General features: G+C 50.7%; 1 protein-coding gene across 2 annotated transcripts in view; it reads left to right on the forward strand.

Moving 5' to 3' along the window:
• RASA1 (RAS p21 protein activator 1) overlaps positions 1–21,338 on the forward strand; it is a 1,157,575-nt gene that overhangs the window by 959,756 nt on the left and 176,481 nt on the right. For both annotated transcript variants that reach the window (XM_078675333.1, XM_078675334.1), the window contains exon 23: positions 18,129–18,206. In XM_078675333.1, the coding sequence (XP_078531459.1) occupies positions 18,129–18,206 (78 nt within the window). The remainder of the gene's footprint in view (positions 1–18,128; positions 18,207–21,338) is intronic.

Raw genomic sequence — 21,338 nt, forward strand, 5'->3', positions numbered from 1 at the left:
GAAAACTTTCCGGATCCAGTCTGACGCCTGGGGGTAATTCTAAGGTAAGGAATTCATCACTAGTAATGTTTCTTACAGATATAAAGTAACTTGTTCAACTGGGCCCAAGTTATCTTAGTGGCCCTGGATTGGGCAAGGAGAGTTTGGTATCCCGAACTCGAGCATGAGCGCCTGTCCTCCGATCTGGCTGCCCCTTTAGGAGGATCTCCTGTTGCAGAAGGGCAGGGTTCTGCACCCGAACCTGTCCAACAGTTGAGAGTGTTTGACGTCCCTCCCGAAGTGCATGATGTCATGTGGCAACCAGGTGCCCCTCCACTACATGATTTACACTTCCAGATGGGACTAATTTGGCTTGATGTGTAACCAAATCTATTAACCCTTTGTCTGCAGCCTTGCCTGTAGTTCCCCTGAGGTCTTGAGAGCTCATTCCACCAGAGCTAAAGCTGTGGCCACTTCTGTGTTAGCTAGAGAAGTCCCAGTACTGGGCATCTGTCAGGCGGCCACATGGGCATCACTGCGCACATTTGCCAATCACTACTGCCTAGATAGTCAGACCTAGAGAGATCGGCCATTTGCCAGTCTGGTCCTCTTGGCCTTTTAAGTATGAATAGTCTGCAGATCCCGCCTCCCGGGAGAGACGCTTTGGTATCTAACCTAACGTAAGGAATCTGCGGCTAGGAATCTTTAGCAGACGAATAAGTTACACACCTTCTGTAACAGCTTATCTGATACTGTCTAGCCGCAGATTCCTTACCGACCATCCTATCCTCACCGTTCTGTGTACTGTTTATAATTCCCAAGTGCAGAGATCCTTCAGGACGTCACCTGGTACACTGGTCATTCCTTATCATCTTGGCTCTGTGCTTCTGGTGTGGAAAAACAATCTGAAAGAGACACATTAGCGATAGATTCCTTACCTTAGAATGTCCCCAGGAGCAGACTGGATCCAGAAAGTTTTGCTAGCAGTACCCCTGCGCGTCAGTAGGTGGCGTCCTGCAGCTCCGCGTCCATCGCTGGCGTTGTAAGCGCCGAGATGGTGTCACGGAGACTACTTGGGCGCCACCCATGCTCGCTGACATCAGTTCTTAATTTTTCTGCGCCAGCAAGCGCAGATCCGTATAGAGCACATACCTTAATCACTTTTTGACTACTCTTTTGAGACTTTTGTCTTCCCTTTTTTCTCCTGGTGCACATAGGGATGCCTCGCTTTAAGTCCTGTGGGGCCTGCGGTCGCAATATGTCGTTGGCGGACCCCCATGATGTTTGCCTCTACTGCCTGGAAACAGACACCACTCCAGGGCTTGTCGGGACTGTCGGGCTATGGCCCGAAGACCTTGAGGGAGCAGCGCAGAAAGCTACTGGAGGTCCGGCACTCGTCCCGATGCTGCTCCGAGTCCAGGGACCGCTCGCAGGGCCGCAGTAGTCTCTCCTCGGGCTCCAAATCTTCGCCCTCGGATGCGGTAAACGATGACATAAGAAGAAGTCGAAGAAGCGTGTTCGCTCTCCGACGCCCCCCCGTCGCTCTCCGGAGGCGGACGAGGGGGACAGGGGTTCTGCCCCTGCGGCTCCCTTGGAGCCTGGGAGTCCCGCGGTCTACCCACCTTTCCCGGATCTGTCGGCGACTTTCCGAACAGGTGCAAGAGTTTCTTGCCACCATGGACTGCCTTTTTAGGCCTCGGCTCCTGCCGGTGAGCCTTCGGGCCCCACGTCCAGATCCTGTTGACGCGCCGCCTGCCCTGCCTGCGGATCCAGCCTCAGCGGAGCCGCTGCTTCCATTCACCGACGACCTGTTTGGTACTTGGTCGCGGCCGGCCACAGGGGCCCCTGTGGATAAGAATGTCGCCAGGGGTAGCCGCCCGGCAACTGGTGACCCTAACGTCCTCACCACCCATCAGACGCTTGAGAGTCTGGTTTTTAGGCCTCGGGCTCCTGCCAGTGCGCCTTCGGGCCCCGCGTCCAGATCCTGTTGACCTGCCGGCGCCGCCTGCGGATCCAGCCTCGGCGGAGCCGCTGCTTCCCTTCACCGACGTCGTGTTTGGTACTTGGTCGCGGCCGGCCACAGGGGCCCCTGTGGATAAGAATGTCGCCAGGTTTAGCTGCCCGGCACCTGGTGACCCTAACGTCCTCACCACCCATCTGACGCCTGAGAGTCGGGTTATCCAAGCCTTGACGTCGCAGAGTGCTTTTCCCAAGGCTCCGCCGGAAAGGACTCTAAGAAGCTTGAACAGTTCGGTAAGCGGTTGTTCTCCTCGGCCAGCTTGGGGCTGCAGTCAGTGAATACCGCCTGCTTATCAGGCCGATACTCTCATGCGGTGTGGGATACCGTGGCTCAGGTATTGCCTCAGTGTCCTGAGGAAGTTCAGGCTGTTCTTTTCCAAGCAGTTGCTGAGGGTAAGGATGCGGCTAAGTGCGCCATTCGGTGTGGACACCGCTGACTCGTTGGGCAGGGCGATTTCTACGACTGTGGCGCTGCGTCGCCAAGCCTGGTTGCGTTCTACTGGGTTCTCGCCTGATGTCCAGAGTTCGGTCATAGACATGCCCTTTGATGGCACTCCCTGTTTGGCAATAAGGCCTACAGTACATTGGAGCGTTTTAAGGACTCTCAGGCCATGGCCAAGTCCTTGGGTTTGTCTACAAAGAGCCCGGCCAATCCTGGTTTTCGTTCCTTTCTTGGACACGACAGGGGCGCTCAGACACGTTCCTTCAGCAAGCCTGTGCAGAACCAGCCTCAGCGCGGCTGCAGACGCGGCTTCCGCAGGGGCGGGTCTGGGAATCAGCGTGGGGGTCAGTCTACTTCTGCCTCCACTGCTTCTACCTCCTAACCTTACTAATCCATGCTTTGTGGAGCACCCCACCCCGATGGGTGGCAGGATCCACCACCACCTCCCCCACTGGCGCGATATTACACTGGACAAGTGGGTGTTGCAGATCATCCGCGGGGTTATTCCCTTCCCTTTCAGTCCTTCCCTCCAGCCATGCCACCTCAGTGTCAGGAAGTCACAGCCCTCTTGGCCAAGGGGTTCATTGAGTGCGTTCCTGGCTTGGAAGTAGGGAGTGGTTGTTATTCCCACTACTTTCTGTTCCCCAAGAAAGACATGGGGGGGGGCCTGCGCCCCATCATGGACCTTCGGAACGTAAATCGCTTCCTCCGGAAGGAGAAATTCAAGATTCTGACTCTGGCTCAGGTCCTGGCTGCCCTCGACCCTGGATACTAGATGGTAGCGTTGGACTTGCAGGACGCATATCTTCACATCCCCGTCCTGCCGGCCCACCTACGTTACCTGCAGTTCACGGTAGGCCAGGAGCATTTTCAGTTTGCCGTGCTCCCCTTCGGCCTTTCCAGTGCCCCTCGGGTGTTCACGAAAGTGATGGCGGTCGCAGCTCATCTGCGCAGGTCAGGGGTGTCAGTCCTCCCCTACCTCAATGACTGGTTGTTGAAGACGGGCTAGCCCCAGGCAGTTGTCACCCACCTCCAGACTACGGCCGAGGTCTTGCATTTGCTGGGGTTCTCAATCAACGTGCCAAAGTCGCACCTGAGTCCCTCTCAGAAGCTCCCCTTCATCGGAGCGGTTCTGAATTCAACGCAGTTTCGGGTTTATCCTCCCGAGCAGCGAATCCGGGATATTCAGGCTATGATTCAGATTTTTCAGCCTCTATTCCGGGTTTCGGTCAGGATGACCCTTCGGCTCCTGGGCCTGATGGTCTCCTGCATCCCATTAGTACCACATGCCAGGTGTCATATGCGGGCTATGCCGTGGGACCTGAAGTTCTAGTTGGCACAGCACTGGGGCAACATGTCGGATCACGTCCAGATCTCGGAGGGCACTGCATGACAATTGCGGTGGTGGCTCGCGAATCGCGATTGGGTCAATGGCAGATCCCTCTCCCTTCCCCAACCGGAGCACACAGTGGTAATGGACGCGTCGCTCCTAGGATGGGGTGCCTTTTTGGGAGAGGCGGAGATCAGAGGCCTATGGTCTCCGGCGGAGTCCCGACTCCATATCAACCTTTTGGAGCTACGGGCTATCCAACCTGCATTCCTTCCCTCTGTCCGTGGAAGTGTGGTATAGGTGTTCACGGACAACACCACCGCCATGTGGTATTGCAACAAACAGGGTGGGGTGGGGTCCTGGACCCTATGTCAGGAGGCTATGCGCCTCTGGACATGGCTGGAACATCAAGGCATTACCTTGGTGGTTCAACATCTGGCAGGTTCTCTGAACACCAGGGCGGACGAGCTCAGATGCCGGTGCTTGATGGATCACGAATGGCGTCTGAACTCGGACGTGGCGCAAGTTCTCTTTCAGCAGTGGGGAGAGCCTTGTTTAGATCTATTTGCCACCGAAGAGAACGCACAATGTCATCAGTTTTGCGCGTTGGAATTTCCATGGTGGAACTCGCTCAGCGACGCTTTTTGTCGCGAGTGGAGCTGCAGTCTGTTGTACGCCTTTCCGCCTATACCGCTTCTGCCCAGAGTGATGAAGAAGATTCGACGCGACCGGGCCCAAGTCATCCTTGTGGCTCCAGATTGGGCACGAAGATATTGGTATCCCGAGCTACTCGGCATGGCAATCGATCCCACGATCCGGCTGCCGCTTCGGGAGGATCTTCTGTTGCAGCAGCAGGGGACGGTCCTCCTCTCCAGTCTCCACCTCCATGCGTGTAGATTGAGGGGCGACACTTAACAGCTTTCTATCTTCCTCCCGAAGTCTGTGATGTCATTCTGGCAGCCAAGCGTCGCTCCACGAAAACGGTATATGCCTGCAGGTGGAACAAGTTTGTGGCATGCTACACAGCCAAGCCTGTGGTTCCCCTTTCTGCCCCTCTTTCTGAAGTTCATCTGTTCCTTCTTTTCTTGGCCCGGCAGGACTCTTCTCTGGGCACTATCAAAGGTTATCTTTCAGCCATCTCCGCCTTTCTACGGCTTCCAGATCAGCCTTCTCTTTTTAAGTCCCCGGTTGTTAAACGTTTTCTGAAAGGTATTACGCACACTTTTCCTCCTGTGCCGTTCATCATGCCTCAATGGGGCTTAAACATTGTCTTGACGTATCTGATGTACGCTCCCTTTGAGCCCCTTCATAACTGTCTTCTGCATCTTCTCACCTTGAAGACTGCTTTCTTGGTTGCTATCACCTCTGACAGAAGAGTGAGCGAGCTCCAGGCTCTTTCTTCTAAACCTCCTGTCTTTTCTCTTCATCCGGACAAGGTGGTTCTAAGGACCCGTCCTTCTTTCTTGCCGAAGGTTGTCACGCCCTTCCACATCAGGCAGACCATTACCTTGCCCACCTTCTTTCCGCCTCCGCATCCTTCCAGAGAGGAAGAGAGACTCCACCGTCTGGACCCAAAATCCTCCTTCTACCTGAGCTGCACACAACAGTTCCGGGTGGATGACCAGCTCTTTGTTGGCTACGTGGGCACAAAAAAAGGTCGGCCGTCCACAAACGGACCATCACTCGGTGGGTCATTCTCTGCATCAAGGCCTGTTACTCGTTGGCTAAGAAGGAGCCTCTGGTGGGGCTGCTGCCCATTCCACTAGGGCAACTGCAGCAACTACTGCCTTGGGATGCAGCGTTCCCTTGCAGGACATTTGTCAGGCAGCTACGTGGGCCTCGCTGCACATGTTTACTATTGCAAAAAACACAGTTGATGGACAGAATGTAGAACAATGTCATACATTCACCCCAGTACAAGGATCTGGGCCTAAATCCATCGTTTTTTTGCACTCCACACCACCCTGGGTTAGACAATGGCTATATGCAAATCAGCTCTGACCCTGTGCCTCATGTTTACTAAGCACTACTGCTTTGACAGTAAAGTCTGGAGGGACGGTTTCTTTGGCCGTTCTGTTCTCCGTGACTTTCTGGTGTAATCTTATTCACAGACCCACCACCGGGTTGGTATTGCTGGGGTATCTATTCTAAGATAAGGAATCTATCACTAACGTTTCTCTTTCAGATACACAAGTTACTACTTGTGTAACGATATATCTATAAGAGACCTTGGTTAGTGATAGATTCCTTACCGCCCCACCCATCCTCCTCGTTCTGTGAACTGATTACTAGGGTTAAGGACATCCCTTTCAGGGCCCTGGTTTCATGGCACCGATGGTCAGTTTCAAGCATGGCTCTGTGTTCCTGGCGTGAAAAGTTGTGTACAGAACTGACATCAGCATGCATGGGTGGCGCCTTAGCAGTCTCCGTGATGTCATCTCGGCGCTTACGACGTCAGTGACGGACGCAGAGACGCAGGACACCACCTACTGATGCGCAGGGGTACTGCTAGCAAAACTTTCTGGATCCAGTCTGACGCCTGGGGATATTCTAAGGTAAGGAATCTGTCACTAACTAATGTCTCTTACAGATATATTGTAATCAAGAACTGTGTTCAGCGCGCTGGCGTGGTGCCGATATAGGCACTGCCTGTGAGAAGTTAGCCTTGTATATGATGTTCACTATTCTAGTGAACACCTTGCACCAGTCCAAACAACCCTTATGGTGATGGTTGTAAGTCAACCTTATAGACCAGCTATCCTAGTGGTAGCGTGGATAGAACAGTCTTAGGCTAAATGACTCTTGAGGGCGTGTAAAGCCAGCTGTTTTACCATATGTAACCCCTTGAATATCACATGAAAGGACACCACACAGGATATATATAAAATATATATGTATTTATTTACTAACACACTCCTCTGAACTCTTTTTGAGATCAGAGGCCAAAGCACATAACAAGATACTTAGTCAGATGACGTTAAGTTGCACAAATTACAGTTAGGCCCTAGGGGCGAAGCAAACCATATATTAAGAAAGTGGTATGAGTACCACGTCACGAGAAAGGGAAAGGCCTAGGGCCTAGGGAATCGCTGGGGCTACACTATCTGAACTTTAGTTAAGAAGTAGGAGGCCCACAGGCTGCGCGTGCAGTGTCTTTACACACACGCGTGAGTCAATGTTAAGTCAATGGGAACTTGGAAGCTAGAAAAAGAAAGATTTAGGACACTTACTGTTTAGCTAGGAGGAAACAACTAAAAACCTAGACACTTGGATAGTCAATACCCTTGGGAGCACCGAAGTACTCGCGCTACCTCACCCACAGGAAGCGGGTGCATAGGTGTGAAGATTGTTTCGGGTTTCGCCTTTGAAGCCTATGGATACCTGGAGGAAAGATGCTGCAGGTGACCAGGAGGAAGATGTCCGGGTGGATCGAGGATGAAGGAGACCTGAAAGCAGAGGGGACAGAGTCTGGGTCACTAGCCAGTGACCGGGTGGAACTAGGAAGGAACCAGACGACGTCGAGGAGCAATCAGGTGCTGTCGTGAAGCTGGACTCTATAGCCACGCGGACCAGGAGGCGTCGAGGATGACCAGGTGCTGGAGAGGAGCTGTCTCACGAAGGTTCTCGCAGATGGAGGGGTCAACTGCCGGACTGGAGTCAACAAGCCTTGGCAAAGGCAACCCACGCAGGATTCAAAGAAGGCTTCTGATGCAGACCAGCAAGGTCTGAGGGGCCTCACCTTTGCACGGAGGCAAGGGCCCAGTCTAGAGCAACCAGACCAGCGAGTTGGTTCAAAAGGATTGTCGTCACAGAAGCTACTAGCCAACGGGCCAGCAACCGGACAACGCGTCGAGCAGAACACGAGCAGAAGGGCCCCACGCAGAACTCGTGGAGTGTGAAGGGCTGATCTTCGGTGCAGGTGGAGCTCGGATTCAGGGCTTCTCAATCCCCAGTGCACAGCCTCGAGGATACCTCAGGAGCTGCACAGGTAGCAAGTTGCAGGCTTTTCAAGATGTCCGGTCCCAAGTGTCTCGTCGCCTCCACGGATCTCAGCTATGCTGCAGTCGTGAAGAGAGGGTGGGTCTTGTCAGGCTTGGGTCCCGGCGTGAGCGTCGACAAAACAAGCCGTTCATTTCCTGGATGGTGCCTGGTTGCCCAAGGTGGTCACTCCTTGGCCACAAGGAAGATTCTTCAGTCTTCAGCTTCAGCAGAACGTCGAAGGTCCAGAGTTTCGTGTCAAGTCTCAATTCCAGGATTAATCTAAAGTCTCAGGACTCCGCTCCTACCTTTATACAACTAAAAGGGGCTGGATTACTTTCTAGGTCCCTCCTATGGGTGGGACCAGGAAGGGGGGTGGTTACACCCCCTTTCCTTTGTCCATTTTTGCGCCAGAGCTGGGGCTGGAGTGCCTCAGCAACCGGTTTGAACTGGGGTATTCATGGAGCACCTAATGTGCCCCAGGCAGTGTCTCATTCAATTCAGCCCTCCCTGTCCCAATACACAAAGTCCTGTCCGGGGTGGTGCTCGCACCTCTCCAGGCAGGAAACCTATTGTCCAAACCTCCGTGACTGGAAGGACTCCCAGCACTAGGAGGTCAGACTTGTGTCTGTGGCAGCAGCGTCCATTTTGTGACGCTGGGGCTCTGGTTAACTTTAACTGGCATAGTCAGCAATAACATGTCTTCTCCCTCTAGAAGGGTGGAATGCTACCCCCGTCACCAGAATTGGCGAGGGGGTAGTTTTCCAAAGCGTATGACACCTTACACGACATGTTTGGATAAAGCCAAACCAAAGTTAGCATTTAACCGCGAGGTTCATAATGCACTTAAGAGTATATGGTATGGCAAAATCATAGAACAGCTATAAGGACATGGTTCCGCAAGCTGCAGACAGGCTCAGCTCATGCTAGAGCACCATCTCACACATAACCAAGCACTCTGCCTCCAGGATTGTTAAGGCCTGCCATAGAAGTGACTTATAGGTTACTGTGTGTCTTTATATAAGGGTAGATATAGGAATACTATACCTAAGCAAGAGGTGATTACACAACCTTTCCCCAGCTGAGTGATCAGCCAGTTTTGTCAGTTTGAGTGGCTAACCAGGGGTGGCATAATACATGCTGCAGCCCCTGGTAGGCCTTGGTTACACCTATGCCCTGAGTACCTAGGGTACACTTCTACAGGGGCTGACTCGGTGAACCAATTCCCAATTGTGGATGTACCTAGAGTACATGGTGTGAATTTAGAGAGAGAGCATCTGGGCTGTGGGTCTGATTAGCAGGCCCACAGCCACATCTAAGTCGAAAACCAGTAAAGCAAAAGCAAAAAGTGGGGGTGACCATAGGAAGCAGACCCTACTCTCCTACAGTCCCTGCTAATAAGATTTGAATCTATAGATCTGCACACTGGCACAATCTGATAATTGAAGGTTCTGCGTCCAATATTGCAACAGATATGGAACTGGTGTCTAGTAGGGGCCCTGATGTCGCACCCGAGGCAAGAAACACCTGATACAGAACCTCACAAAACCAATTACCAGTGCATGAGGGAATTGCTGAGAACATTCTCTGGTTCCAGTCTGGTGCCATGTGTTCCCTATATAGCCCATTATTGTTTTCCCTATTTTAGCCTAATTATACATCTTGTAAACCACTTTTGCTTTACACACAGTACAAAATATCGCACTTGTTTTTGTGCAACATTGTATTCACACCTAATCAGCACGTTTTTGTATTTTGTTATTTTCCTGGGATTTAATTGGAACATCCCATACAAGGTCAAACAACATTGCTCCTAGTTATTCTCTGTGGTCAGATACTAGCACCTAGACATAATAGAGAAACCCAGATGCTGTTTTTGAGCACACATGTTTTGTCATGTAACCCTGGAAGTATTGTTTTGAAAATATACAGAAGGACGGAAGGGCTGCGTCAGCTGCTATGTAGAACAGCCATCTATGTATGCCAAGGTATGGGGTTTGTCACTACTCCCAGAAATCTATAATATAACACTTTTCTTAAATAGTAGGGTTTGTTTGAAGCAAATGTCAGCTAATATGACCGGGCTTTTCACTATATATGGTCTGTTAATTATGCTAATGACACTACTGACCTGCATACGTTTTCTGGTTGTGCTGCACTTATTACATATTAGAGCACAATAGTTTTGATAAATATTGTAAGCTTCCTTAATGTCTCTTTTTTGTTTATTGTGGACAAGTACGAGTGAGAGAACGAAAGAGGATTACCTGCTACCTTGATCCCTGAGAGGGTTGTGTTCTGGGGTGCCAAATCACTTGGCTTTTTTGGAGGATTAGAGGGCAAGTGAGGCACTAAACCATAGTTTGATTTGGGCCCATTGGTACTGGTGGTGTAGGGTTACTCAGTCCCTATATACTGATGTTCTACGGGCCCAAGCATAGTTCAGTTTCTGAGCAGAATCCCTGCAACACTGGGGACTTCTATAAGGTGATGAATCTGTGAGTATTCATCAAAAAGAGCATTTCCAATGAAAAGTAACTAATTGCGGTTAGCCGAGAAACGCCTCACCAACACAGCGCGGTGAGTGGCGCAGAGGCAGTAAATCGGGTTGGGAGCTCGTGGCCCTTTCCACCTTCTATTTCCCCTCCGAGGCCTGCCGACGTCCTGTAGGGCTACACGGCGGGAAAGCAGAGTATGGGGGCTGGCCTGGATTGAAGACACGGCGCAGTGGAGACTTCTCGGTGGTGGTGCCCGGCTGTGCGATGTGAGCGGATCCCCCCTTCCCCACACACATTAAGGGGAGCGACTTAAATCACTCCTAATATCTGCTGAGTTACACCAGAGCCGATTGGGACACGATTGGAGGGTGTGGGGAGGACTGCTGAGGCGGCTCAAAACGCAGTGACGCAGATGACGGCCTGCTGTGAGACAAACCCCTGGGCTGTGGTGAAGACTAGGGCACGGTGTGACAGACGGTGGTTACACGGAGGTGAAAGACAATGTCCATAGTCTAAGGCAACAGCGGATTACTGCCTGGTGAGGAGTAGAGATCACAGGCTTGGTCACTACCAGGTGGACATTCTGTTCGTGACAGATGACCATAGCACCAGTACCCAAGCTTGCGATTGATTGGACTTCGTTATGGGCAGACTTAAGGGCAAAGTTTTAGATGCTGACCTGGTAGCGGGGGGGCCGAATCTAATGACAGAGACCCGGCGCCGGGTACTTCCACCACCGACCCTATTGAGTCCCACTCGGAGAAACTGGACTTAATACTGAAGGAAATCCGGGACTCCGAGAAGGTAATGGAACAGCATATAGGAGCCCACACGACCGGCCTTACTCTACTGCGAGCAGATCATGGAAAGGTCGCTGAAACTGTGAGGGATCACGAGAAGGCATTGACATGCATCGACCCCCAACTCAAGGAACAGGCGAAGCAAATAAAACTACTGCAACACCAAGTCACTGGACTCCAGGAGCGGATTGAGGATGCGGAGTGACGAAACCAACGAAATAACGTTCGAGATATTGGACTGCCGGAACGAAGCGAAGGTGCGAGACTAGCGGTTTTTATGGACGCATGGTTCAGAGAGCATGTCACCCCTGAAGGTCTATCCCCATATTTCTGCGTGGAGAGGGCGCACCGGATTCCAACTGGCACGCCAAAAGTGGGGGCCTCTCCACACCCTCTGATTGTCAAAATCCTGAATTACAGGGACAGAGACATGCTACTCCAAAAAGCAAGGGAAAAGACGAACATACAATTTGAAAATCAGCGGATCTCATTGTACCCGGACTACACAATCATGGTACAGCGACAGCGGACCTCTTTCCAAGCAGTGGAAAAAAAACTACTGGCAGCCCAACTCAAATATGCCCTATTGTTCCCAGCCAGGTTCAAAGTCATGCACGATAAGAAATCTTATTTCTTTGACAGCCCCTATAATGTGGAAGAATGGCTCGAGGTAATGGACTTGGAACATAGTCAGGAGAGACTGTCTGGCTTGGTGAGACACAGCCCCGTACAATCACAACAACAGCTACCCTGAGGCCAGGGAGGAGGCTTGAGGAACTCTGCAAGACTAGGTCCGACTCCGGCCCAGAAAATGACGAATAGAGCGGAGGCGCTAGCAGTCGCTTGATCCTTCTTTAGAGGATAATACAAAGATTTTGACGGACTCAGAGGACAGTACCATACACTTGGACTCAGAACATAGCATTACTTTTTTGCCCTCGGCGACGTCCCAAATGGGGGATGGCCTGTTTGACAACTGAGGGATGGTCATGAACTTTTCCCGCACTAGCCTCACACAGGGCTGACTGCTTGTGCACGGACATGATATCAAACATTAGAAAGTATCCTTTTTTCTTGAATTGGTTGAATTGTGCATTAATCAATGTAAATGATGCTGGTGATATGATTCGTTTTGTTATGTTTTTCCATTAATTGCACTTTGATAGGTAATCTAGACCAGTAAGATTCCACAAGTCCATAACTAATCCCAGGTAATCGTAGTCAGAATAACAGACAACTGTATGGTTAGCGGTGCTTAACCCCTACAAAGCGCACGCACTGTTCTATGGTTCTTGTATGTTTTAGTTTTTAGTTTGATTCAACACTGTTTGTTGGCTGCGCCATATATGGTTAGTTTGCAAGGGATGGGGATTTCCTGGTCTGCACGTGCTCATGGGCTCCGCACTGCACGGAGAACAACACGAGTAGAAATATATGTCTCATAAACAAACCGGCTTAGGCTCATACAACCTGTTGACCTGGAATGTACGGGTGCTAGGAGCTGTGAACAACTGACACACAGTACACGCCTACCTTCTTTGGAGAAGGGCGCAGAATGTGTTTTTACAGGAGTCCCATCTGATGGAGGCAGAGGCAGTGAAAACACTGAAATAATGGGGACACCGACTGTATACCACTAATTATTCGGTCTTTGCTAGAGGGGCGACCATCTGGATCTGCCATGGAGTCCCGTTAGTGGAAGTTGATCGACACATATATGATTGGGGCGATATATACTTTTGAAGGGCACTTTAAATGGTCTACCCGTAATCCTTGGTTATATATATGCACCACATTTCGATCAAGACAAATTTTTCTCTGGTCTTTGCAGAGCCCTGACTGGGTGGGATGCCATTCCCTGGATCCTAGGGGAAGACTGCAATTCTGTCCTAGACATAGAATTAGACAGATCCCATCCTCCATTACCCAGGGTCAGTACACACAAACAGGCTCAACTTCTGAACACTTGGATGCGGGGTTGGGGTTTCATAGATGTATGGCGAATGCTCCATCCTACACACAAGGAATATTATTTTTATTCCCCAGTCCATCAGCTTCATACCAGGCTTGATAGATTTCTTTGCTCCCACTCAATAGATGCACAAATACATCAATCGACATATCTAGCCAAAACATTCTCAGACCACAATCCCGTGGAAGTTACTCTGACATGGGGCAGGGTCCCGACCCCTGTACCGACATGGAAACTATGGCCCCACATCCTAGAGGATGCCCCCTTTCGGATCACATTACTAGACACCCTTAACAACTACTTCACAGACAACTGGAATACTGCCTCCTCCAACCTCATAGACTGGGATGCGTTCAGAGTGGTGGTTCGAGGCTCGGCAATTCGTGCTACTGTAGGGGTGTGCCAGGAAGCACACAGAAGACTTATAGACACAGAGACACTAATGACAGGGCTAGAACCAGCCGCAGTGACAGATGATGAAAAACGGGCATCTCTCCAGGAGGCTCGTATTAAACATGTGGAGACTCAGGAAACACTTAGACTTATGGATTACTGGGCATATACACAACTGAAACACACGGACGCCGACAAATCCGGAACATTACTAGCTCGAATACTAAGGGATTACTTAAGAACGTCTTTGGTCACCTGTATCTGTTCACCACAGAAGGGATTGATTCATACTCAAATAGAGATTAATGAAGCATTTTGTAATCACCTTAGTACTCTGTATGCGGCACCAACGCATATAAACGATGGCCTAATAGATGCCTTCTTCGACGGCTTGCAGTTCCCCAAGATCACGGAGGCTATGCGGAAAAGACTTTCAGGTCCCATCGCCCAACATAAATAAGAGCAGCGATCAAAGGCCTTAGTCGCAATAAAGCCCCGGGCCTAGATGGCCTGCCCGTTGAATTTCATGCGACATACTCTGAGGTTTTAACACCTCAACTTGAGGAGTTATATAAGACGGCTTGGGAAGCCGGTAAACTACCGCAATCCACGATGCAAGCTATGGTGGTGTCACTCCCCAAGCCAGGACGAGACAGCACTGAGATGTCCGACTATAGACTGCTATCGTTACTGGCTACCGAATATAAAATCCTTAGTAAGGCCCTAGCCATCTGCCTGGTCCCTGCTCTCCCCTCTCTTATACACAGTGATCAATGCTGGTTTCTCCCCACACGTAGCACTTCACTCAATACTAGGAGACTCCATCATATAATGAGGGCCATTCCCAGTGGGTATGACAGGGCGGAACGTCTGGCGTTAGAGCTACGTCAGGCATTTGACTCCATAACATGGGAGTACATGTTTGCAGCCCTGTTGCGTTTTGGTGTCCCCCAAGATTTCCTACAGTGGATACGTCTACTCTATGCTGAACCTACTGCAAGGGCACGTACCGGAAGGTATATCTCCCCAGAATACGCAGTACGCAGAGGTATTAGGCAGGGGTGCCCATTTTCCCCTCTCCTGTTTGTGCTTGCGTTAGAACTGCTAGCCATAGCTTTGAGGCTGTCATCTGGAGCTTTGGGAATTCCCATACAGGATGATTCACACCTTGTCTCAATATATGCAGACGACATCCTCATATATTTGTGTGACTTGGAGAGCGAGGCCAGCCTGCTCCCTGACGTCTTCTCCGCCTTTGAGGCTATATCAGGGCTGGCAATTAACGCAGGAAAGTCTCATGACTTTTATTTCTAAGAGGGTTTTTGTCCAGATGTAATCCAATTCGGTACCTATCAGATACCTGTGGCACTGGATACATTTAAGTATTTGGGCATTCACGTGTACAGGACTCCTTTGGACCAACTAGAAAGTAATTTAATGAAGGCCATCGCTTCGCTGCGCCATAGGATTTCCTTCTGAACATCCTTGCCGCTGTCCGCGATAGGGAGGATAGCCATCTCCAAGATGGTGATGCTACAGCGTCTAGTGTACTTCTTTGTCAATCTGCCACATTTCGCATTCTAGACACAATCTTGTTGGAACTTATATAGGGCGGAGGCAGGCGCAGAGTAAGTCTCAAGAAATTGCTGTTGGTATCGAACAGAGGAGGGCTGGGAGTCCCTAATTTCCGAGCATATTATAATGGATCCCAATTGCAATGGCTGTCTTTCTCGACGGCAGGCAGGAACTTACAAGAAAGAAACTATAATGCACAGGATCTAAAAAGGGGTACACCCTCAGATGGCCTACAGCTGTTAAACACGGCACTGCAATGCTGGGAAAAGGCCCTACAGTACACATCGACCACAATTCCATACGTGTCTATTATCTCACTACTGGGGCTGCCAGTCATGGGTGGTAGATTTACAATGGCTAGGTTACAGGATTGGATAGAGGTGGGAGTGGCAGAGGTAGGTTCATTCTTCGGAGATGGTGTATTCCTAGATCATGATACATTTGTGAGGACCACTGGGGCTCCTGACTGCCTTTACTTGCTACATGCAATGATAGTGCATTACATCAGGACGACATGGGCACCCCATCGTAGCCAGCCTCCACAACATGTCCTTGGTGCATCTGCTTTATTACATGGGGAGGGGTGAACACCTAGTTAAGTGGCTATATACCGGCATCCGAACACAGGCCTCCATCTGCCTTACGGATCTCCGTGGTTAATGGGCAGAAACTACAGACATGGTAATCACAGACAAAGCTTGGGAAAGCATTTTAGAACACTCCAAGCGGGTCACCCGAAATGCCAAACTTAAGTTTATACAGTATATGGTTCTCCACAGAGTGTATTTAACCACAAAGCGGATACATTGAATGTCCCTGGAGGCCCAGAACTACTGCCCGAGATGTAGGGAGGAGTGGCTGGCTTTGTTCATATGTTATGGTCTTGCCCATGCCTTAGGGAATATTGGGGACACATTTGTAATATGCTGGGATAAATCACACATCTCACAATGACAGACAACATATTAGAGGGCAGATTGGGCCTACGCAAGCACACCAAAGCCCAAAAGGTTCATCTGTGTTTTCTAGACCTAGCGCTTATATTGGCGATAAGAGCAATTACAATGAGATGGAAATCCCCAAGGAGCACCCCACTGCATATATGGAGAGAGGAGAGGCAGCGCGGAGAGCGCAGCACTTAGACGAGAGGAGGCGAGGGGGTTGAGAAAACGTCCCATCTCCATGGAATGGGACATTATGTTAGAAGAATTCACACACTTGGATATCCCACTTACATTTCTTGATCCATTCTCCTCCTGATTCCATACACCATTTGTCACATAGCCAGTGACAATTAGGGTAGACCACGGGGAAAGGCCCCTAGTACACCAGACGTATAGGTTGGAATCCATGATCTCTCAAGGATATGAGGTGGAATAGGTGGCGGCACACGGCCAGACCAGGAAGGGGGGAGGGAGAGGGTGGGGGTAGTTAACTCAGTTTAGGGATTAAAAGTACAAATATATGACAAGGTACTTTGGAGACATTAATAATCAATATGACTGATTTCACATGTTACATTTATTGCATTATAATTTTTATGCTGTGTAAATGATGGTTACGAAGATTGAAGTATATATATTTCCTTACGGAAAAAGATGGATTAAGGCTACATCAAAATGAAAATGCCATGAATATTTGGTATAATGTAATGTACTCTGAATAATGGCTCAATACCGTTTGTTTAAAAAAAAAAAAAAAAAAAGTAACTTGTTCTTTTGGTGGATACATAATCTTTCTGTAGATTCTCTCTGCTCTTCCTCCTCCTCTGAGGAGTTAGTACTGTTACTGATTCGATTCCAAGGTATGCAAACATGGTACGTGCTATATCTGTCAGTGTTGTTGCAATCTTCATTACTTTCCATACAACTCATTGGATATAATAAGGTATGATGCACCGTGCTGGTCGTTATGTCCAGAGGTGGAGTCCCAACTCATGTGGCATCGAGCTGTGTGGTGGATATATTGCTGGTAATGAACAAGTTACTTGCCTTCGGTAATGATGTTTATGTAAGAGACATACATTAGTTAGAGATTGCTTACCTTAGAATTACCTCCAGGCATCAGACTGGATCCGGAGAGTTTTTCTGTAGCAGTACCCATGTTCCTTGGTAGGTGGCGTCTGTTGACTCGGGGTCAGGGTCGCGGCATGACGTTGCAGTATCTACTTAGACACTGACGTCAGTTCTGACATGACTTTCCACACCAGAAGCGCAGAGCCATGCAAGACACGGACCACTTTGCACAAAACTAGGACCCTGGAAGGAAGTCCCTATCCCTGGAAGTCAGTTCGCAGAACGGGGAGGATGGGTGGGGCGATAAGGAATCTATAACAAATGTATGTCTCTTACAGATGCATCGTTACCAAAGGTAAGTAACTTGTTCATCTGAAAGAGACCATTAGATATAGATTCATTACCTTAGAAAAGATACCCCAGCAATGCCAACCCCGGAGGTGGTTCTGCAAACTAAGTTCACACCAGAAAGTCCTGGAGAACAGAACAGCCAAAAAAGCAGTCTCTCCGGACTTGGCTATCCAGGCAGTAATGTGCTGTGAACGTGTGCAGGGATGCCTACGTGGCTGCCTGGCAGATGTCAATCAACGGAGGGCGCGCAGTCCTACCAGAGGTTCCTTTTCGCAAAAGAATAGCCGAATTTGATGCATTTGCTAATACATTTTTTTATTCTTTTCCGGCTATCTTATCGACATGGTATTTTTTTCAACATTTAAGTGATGGAAAAGAAAACGTTGGTTTTATATATTTAATATAGCCTAGCTGTGTGGTATTTGACTCATTTTGCAAGTTCTACTTTAAAGGGAGGTAACTATATATTCTGTAATGGTTTTGTTAGTGATGTATCTGTGTATTAAATACACTGGAGCTGAAAATCGCTACATACATTTCAAATTGATGAACATAAACTCCGCATATATAGCTCAATTTTAAAGTTTAGCAAATCAGTATATTTGTTGCTTATGATGTGACAACCACCAGCAACATTGTTATACAGATCTTCGACTATAACATTAATTAAGCGTTAATGCCATCTCAGCAAACCTATATGAATCTCAATTTAAGACGTTTTCTGTACTAAAATTTAATGTAAGCATTATGACGCGTATGTTATTTTTACATTTTAGGAACCCTACATGGAAGGAGTGAATCCATTCATTAAACATAATAGACATCGAATGATAATGTTTTTAGATGAACTTGGGGTAAGTTATTTTCATCTATTTCCTTACAACTTTCACTGTCTTAAATATATATATTTGTTTTTAATTCTAACCAACTGTACTATGTTGTGTGATTGACCCAGATTTAAATTACAAAAGCATACATTCTGAAACAGAATGGTGCATTCTTGTCTCAACACCCAGATACTTAACTCTGATAAAATGACCTACTGTGCTTGTTGTCCTGCAGACACCAGACCATGTGCTCTCTTACTATGGTGCATAGCATATCTGAAAGAAACAGGTTAGTGTTAGATTCCTTACCTTAGAATATCCCCAGGCGTCAGACTGGATCCGGAAAGTTTTCGTCAGCAGTAGCCCTGCGCGTTGCTAGGCGTCGTCTGCGGCTCCGCGTCCGTCGTCGGGATGACGTTGTCTGAGTACTTAGACACCGCCCTTGCGCGCTGACGTCAGTTCTTTTTTTTTTCGCGCCAGCAAGCGCATATCCGGGAAGAGCAGTACTCTAGTCATTTTTTTACTAGCTTTTTTGATCTCTTTTGATCAAATTTCGAGTTGACCTTTATCTCGCGGTGCCGATAGGGATGCCTGGTTTTAAACCTTGCGAGGCCTGTCACCGCCTGATGTCGGTGACCAACCCCCCACTGTCGGTGCCTGTACTGCCTCGGGCCGACCATGATGACAAGTTGTGCCCCGACTGCCGGGCCTTGACCTCAAAGGCTAGACGGGAGCGGTCCCGTAAGCTGCTCGAGCACCGGCAGTCGGCTCCGCGCCGCTCGAGGACCCGGTCGAGGAGGAAGACGAGGGACCGTCGCGGAGCCCCAGTCATCGCCGCTCGGCGAGTCACCACAACTTGTCGGGCTCCAAGTCGAGGCATTCAAAAAAGAAGTAGAAGAGGCGTCATCGCTCTTTTGACTCCCCGCGCCCCCCGACGCTCGCGCAACGCGGCCAGTGGTTCGGGCGACACTGCCCACGCGGCTCCATCGGAGCCACAGGCGCCGCGTCCAGCTCCATACCCGCCGGTCCCTGGGCTGCACGTGACGCCGGAGGAGATCAGTGCTTTCCTCACGGCCATGAGGTCGCACTTCCCTCCGTCGGAACCTGCCGAGGCGCCTTCGGGCCCCCCGGGTCTGACTGGGAGCCCTAACGGGCCGGTGGCTCCAGACCCGGCGCCGTCTCGACGACTCCGGTCCCGACGCCGCAGGATCCAGGCCTGGATCCGGGTCGTCGCCAGTTGACTTACGACTCCTCCGCTGGTGCCGACCCCGAATTTCAGCCCCGGTCCGGGTCCGGCTTTGGACTGGCGCCCCTCAGCGCAGTCTCCAGCGTCGATGGGTGATGCCTTCACCTACGACCTGGCTCCATCATTGTTTCCTGCTTATCAGGAGGAGGACTGGCAGGGGTCTGAGGACCCTCTGGCACAGCAGTGCCAGTTGAGCCAGAACTGGGCAGAAGAGCTGGGGGAGGCCAGTAGTCTGGACACTTCGCCCGACACTGGATTCGTCTCTCCTCTCTCCGTGGCTTCGGAGGAGGGGGGCTGCTTACAGCGTGGTGTTGAACAGGGCGGCCAAAGACTTGGCTCTTGAGCTCCCTGTCACGGCAGTGAGGACTAACCTCCTCACTGAGGTGCTCAAACCGCAGGCAAGCTCCTTGGAGACTCTACTGCCGTTTAACGAAGCCCTCACCGACGTTCTGATGGGCACCTGGTCCAAGCCCTCCACAGGCCTCCCTGTGGATCGGAAAGTGGCCCGACGCCACCGCCCGGCTCCGGGCGACCCCTGCTTTCTGTCCGTTCACCCCACCCCGAGAGCCTGGTCATCCAGGCCTCTACATCCCAGACTGCATTCCCGACCGCTCCCCCGGATCGGGAATCCAAATGGTATGATCAGTTTGGGAAGAAACTGTTCTCCTCCCTGAGTTTGGGGCTGCGATCTGTGAACACCACCTGCCTTATGGGCCGTTGCACCCACTCTCTGTGGGATACGGTTGCGGAGGTGCTGCCACAGTGCCCGGAGGAGGCCCATTCACGGCTTGCCCAAACCTTGGCGGGACGCAGCACGCTACTTGATCAGGTGTGGACTTGACACCACGGACTCGCTGGGTAGAGCGATTGCAACGACTGTGGCGGGTCGCCGCCACGCCTGGTGGAGGTCCGCCAACATTTCGGGGGATGTCCAAGCCACGCTCATGGACATGCCCTTCGATGGCCGTTGCCTCTTTGGCGACAAAGCGGACAGTGTGCAGGAGCGTTTCAAGAACTACAGGGCTACTGCCAAGTCCTTGGGCCTAGACCAACGCCAGCAAACTTCCGCTTTTCGCCTCTTTCTTGGCCAAGGAAGGGGCGCCCGCACATGTCCTGCCAGCCACAGGCCGCAGAACCAGTCTCAACGATGACGTGGTTACTACCATGGCGGTGTTGGGGGACAACAGCAGTGTCAGTCTACATCCGCTCCTGCAGCATCTGCCTCTAAGCCTTCCTAGTCTGGCATTTCAGACCCATTCATGCCAGTTGGGGGCACGGTTCGCCATCACCTCCTCCACTGGCGTACCAGCACGTCGGACAGGTGGGTGCTGCAAATCGTCCGAAGGGGCTACTCCCTCCCCTTCAAGGCGACCCCTCCAGCCATGCCACCGTAGTACCACCGCATGTCGGGGGGGACACTTGCAACTTCTGCAGAAGGAAGTTACGGCCCTCTTGGCCAAGGGGGTCATCGAACACGTTCCTGGGCCAGAAGTAGGACGTGGTTGCTATTCCCACTACTTTCTGGTACCCAAGAAGGACAAAGGAGGCCTACGCCCTATCTTGGACCTACGGAGCGTCAACAGCTTCCTCCGAAGGAGAAGTTCAAGATGCTGACTTTGGTTCTGGTCCTAGCTGCCCAGGACCCAGGAGACTCGATGGTAGCGTTGGACTTGCCGGATGCGTATTTCCACATCCCCGTCCTGCCGGCCCACCGGCGCTACCTGCGGTTCACGGTAGGTCACGAGCACTTTCAGTTTACCGTGCTCCCTTTCGGCCTTACCAGCGCCCCTCGGATGTTCACGAAAGTGATGGCGGTGGTCGCAGCTCATTTGTGCACATCAGGGGTTCCAGTCTTCCCCTATCTCGACGATTGGTTGTTGAAGGCGGGCTCGCCCCAAACAGTCTTCTCCCAC

This window comes from Lissotriton helveticus, chromosome 2_1 (assembly GCF_964261635.1).
Source record: "Lissotriton helveticus chromosome 2_1, aLisHel1.1, whole genome shotgun sequence".
Taxonomy (NCBI): Eukaryota; Metazoa; Chordata; class Amphibia; order Caudata; family Salamandridae; genus Lissotriton; species Lissotriton helveticus.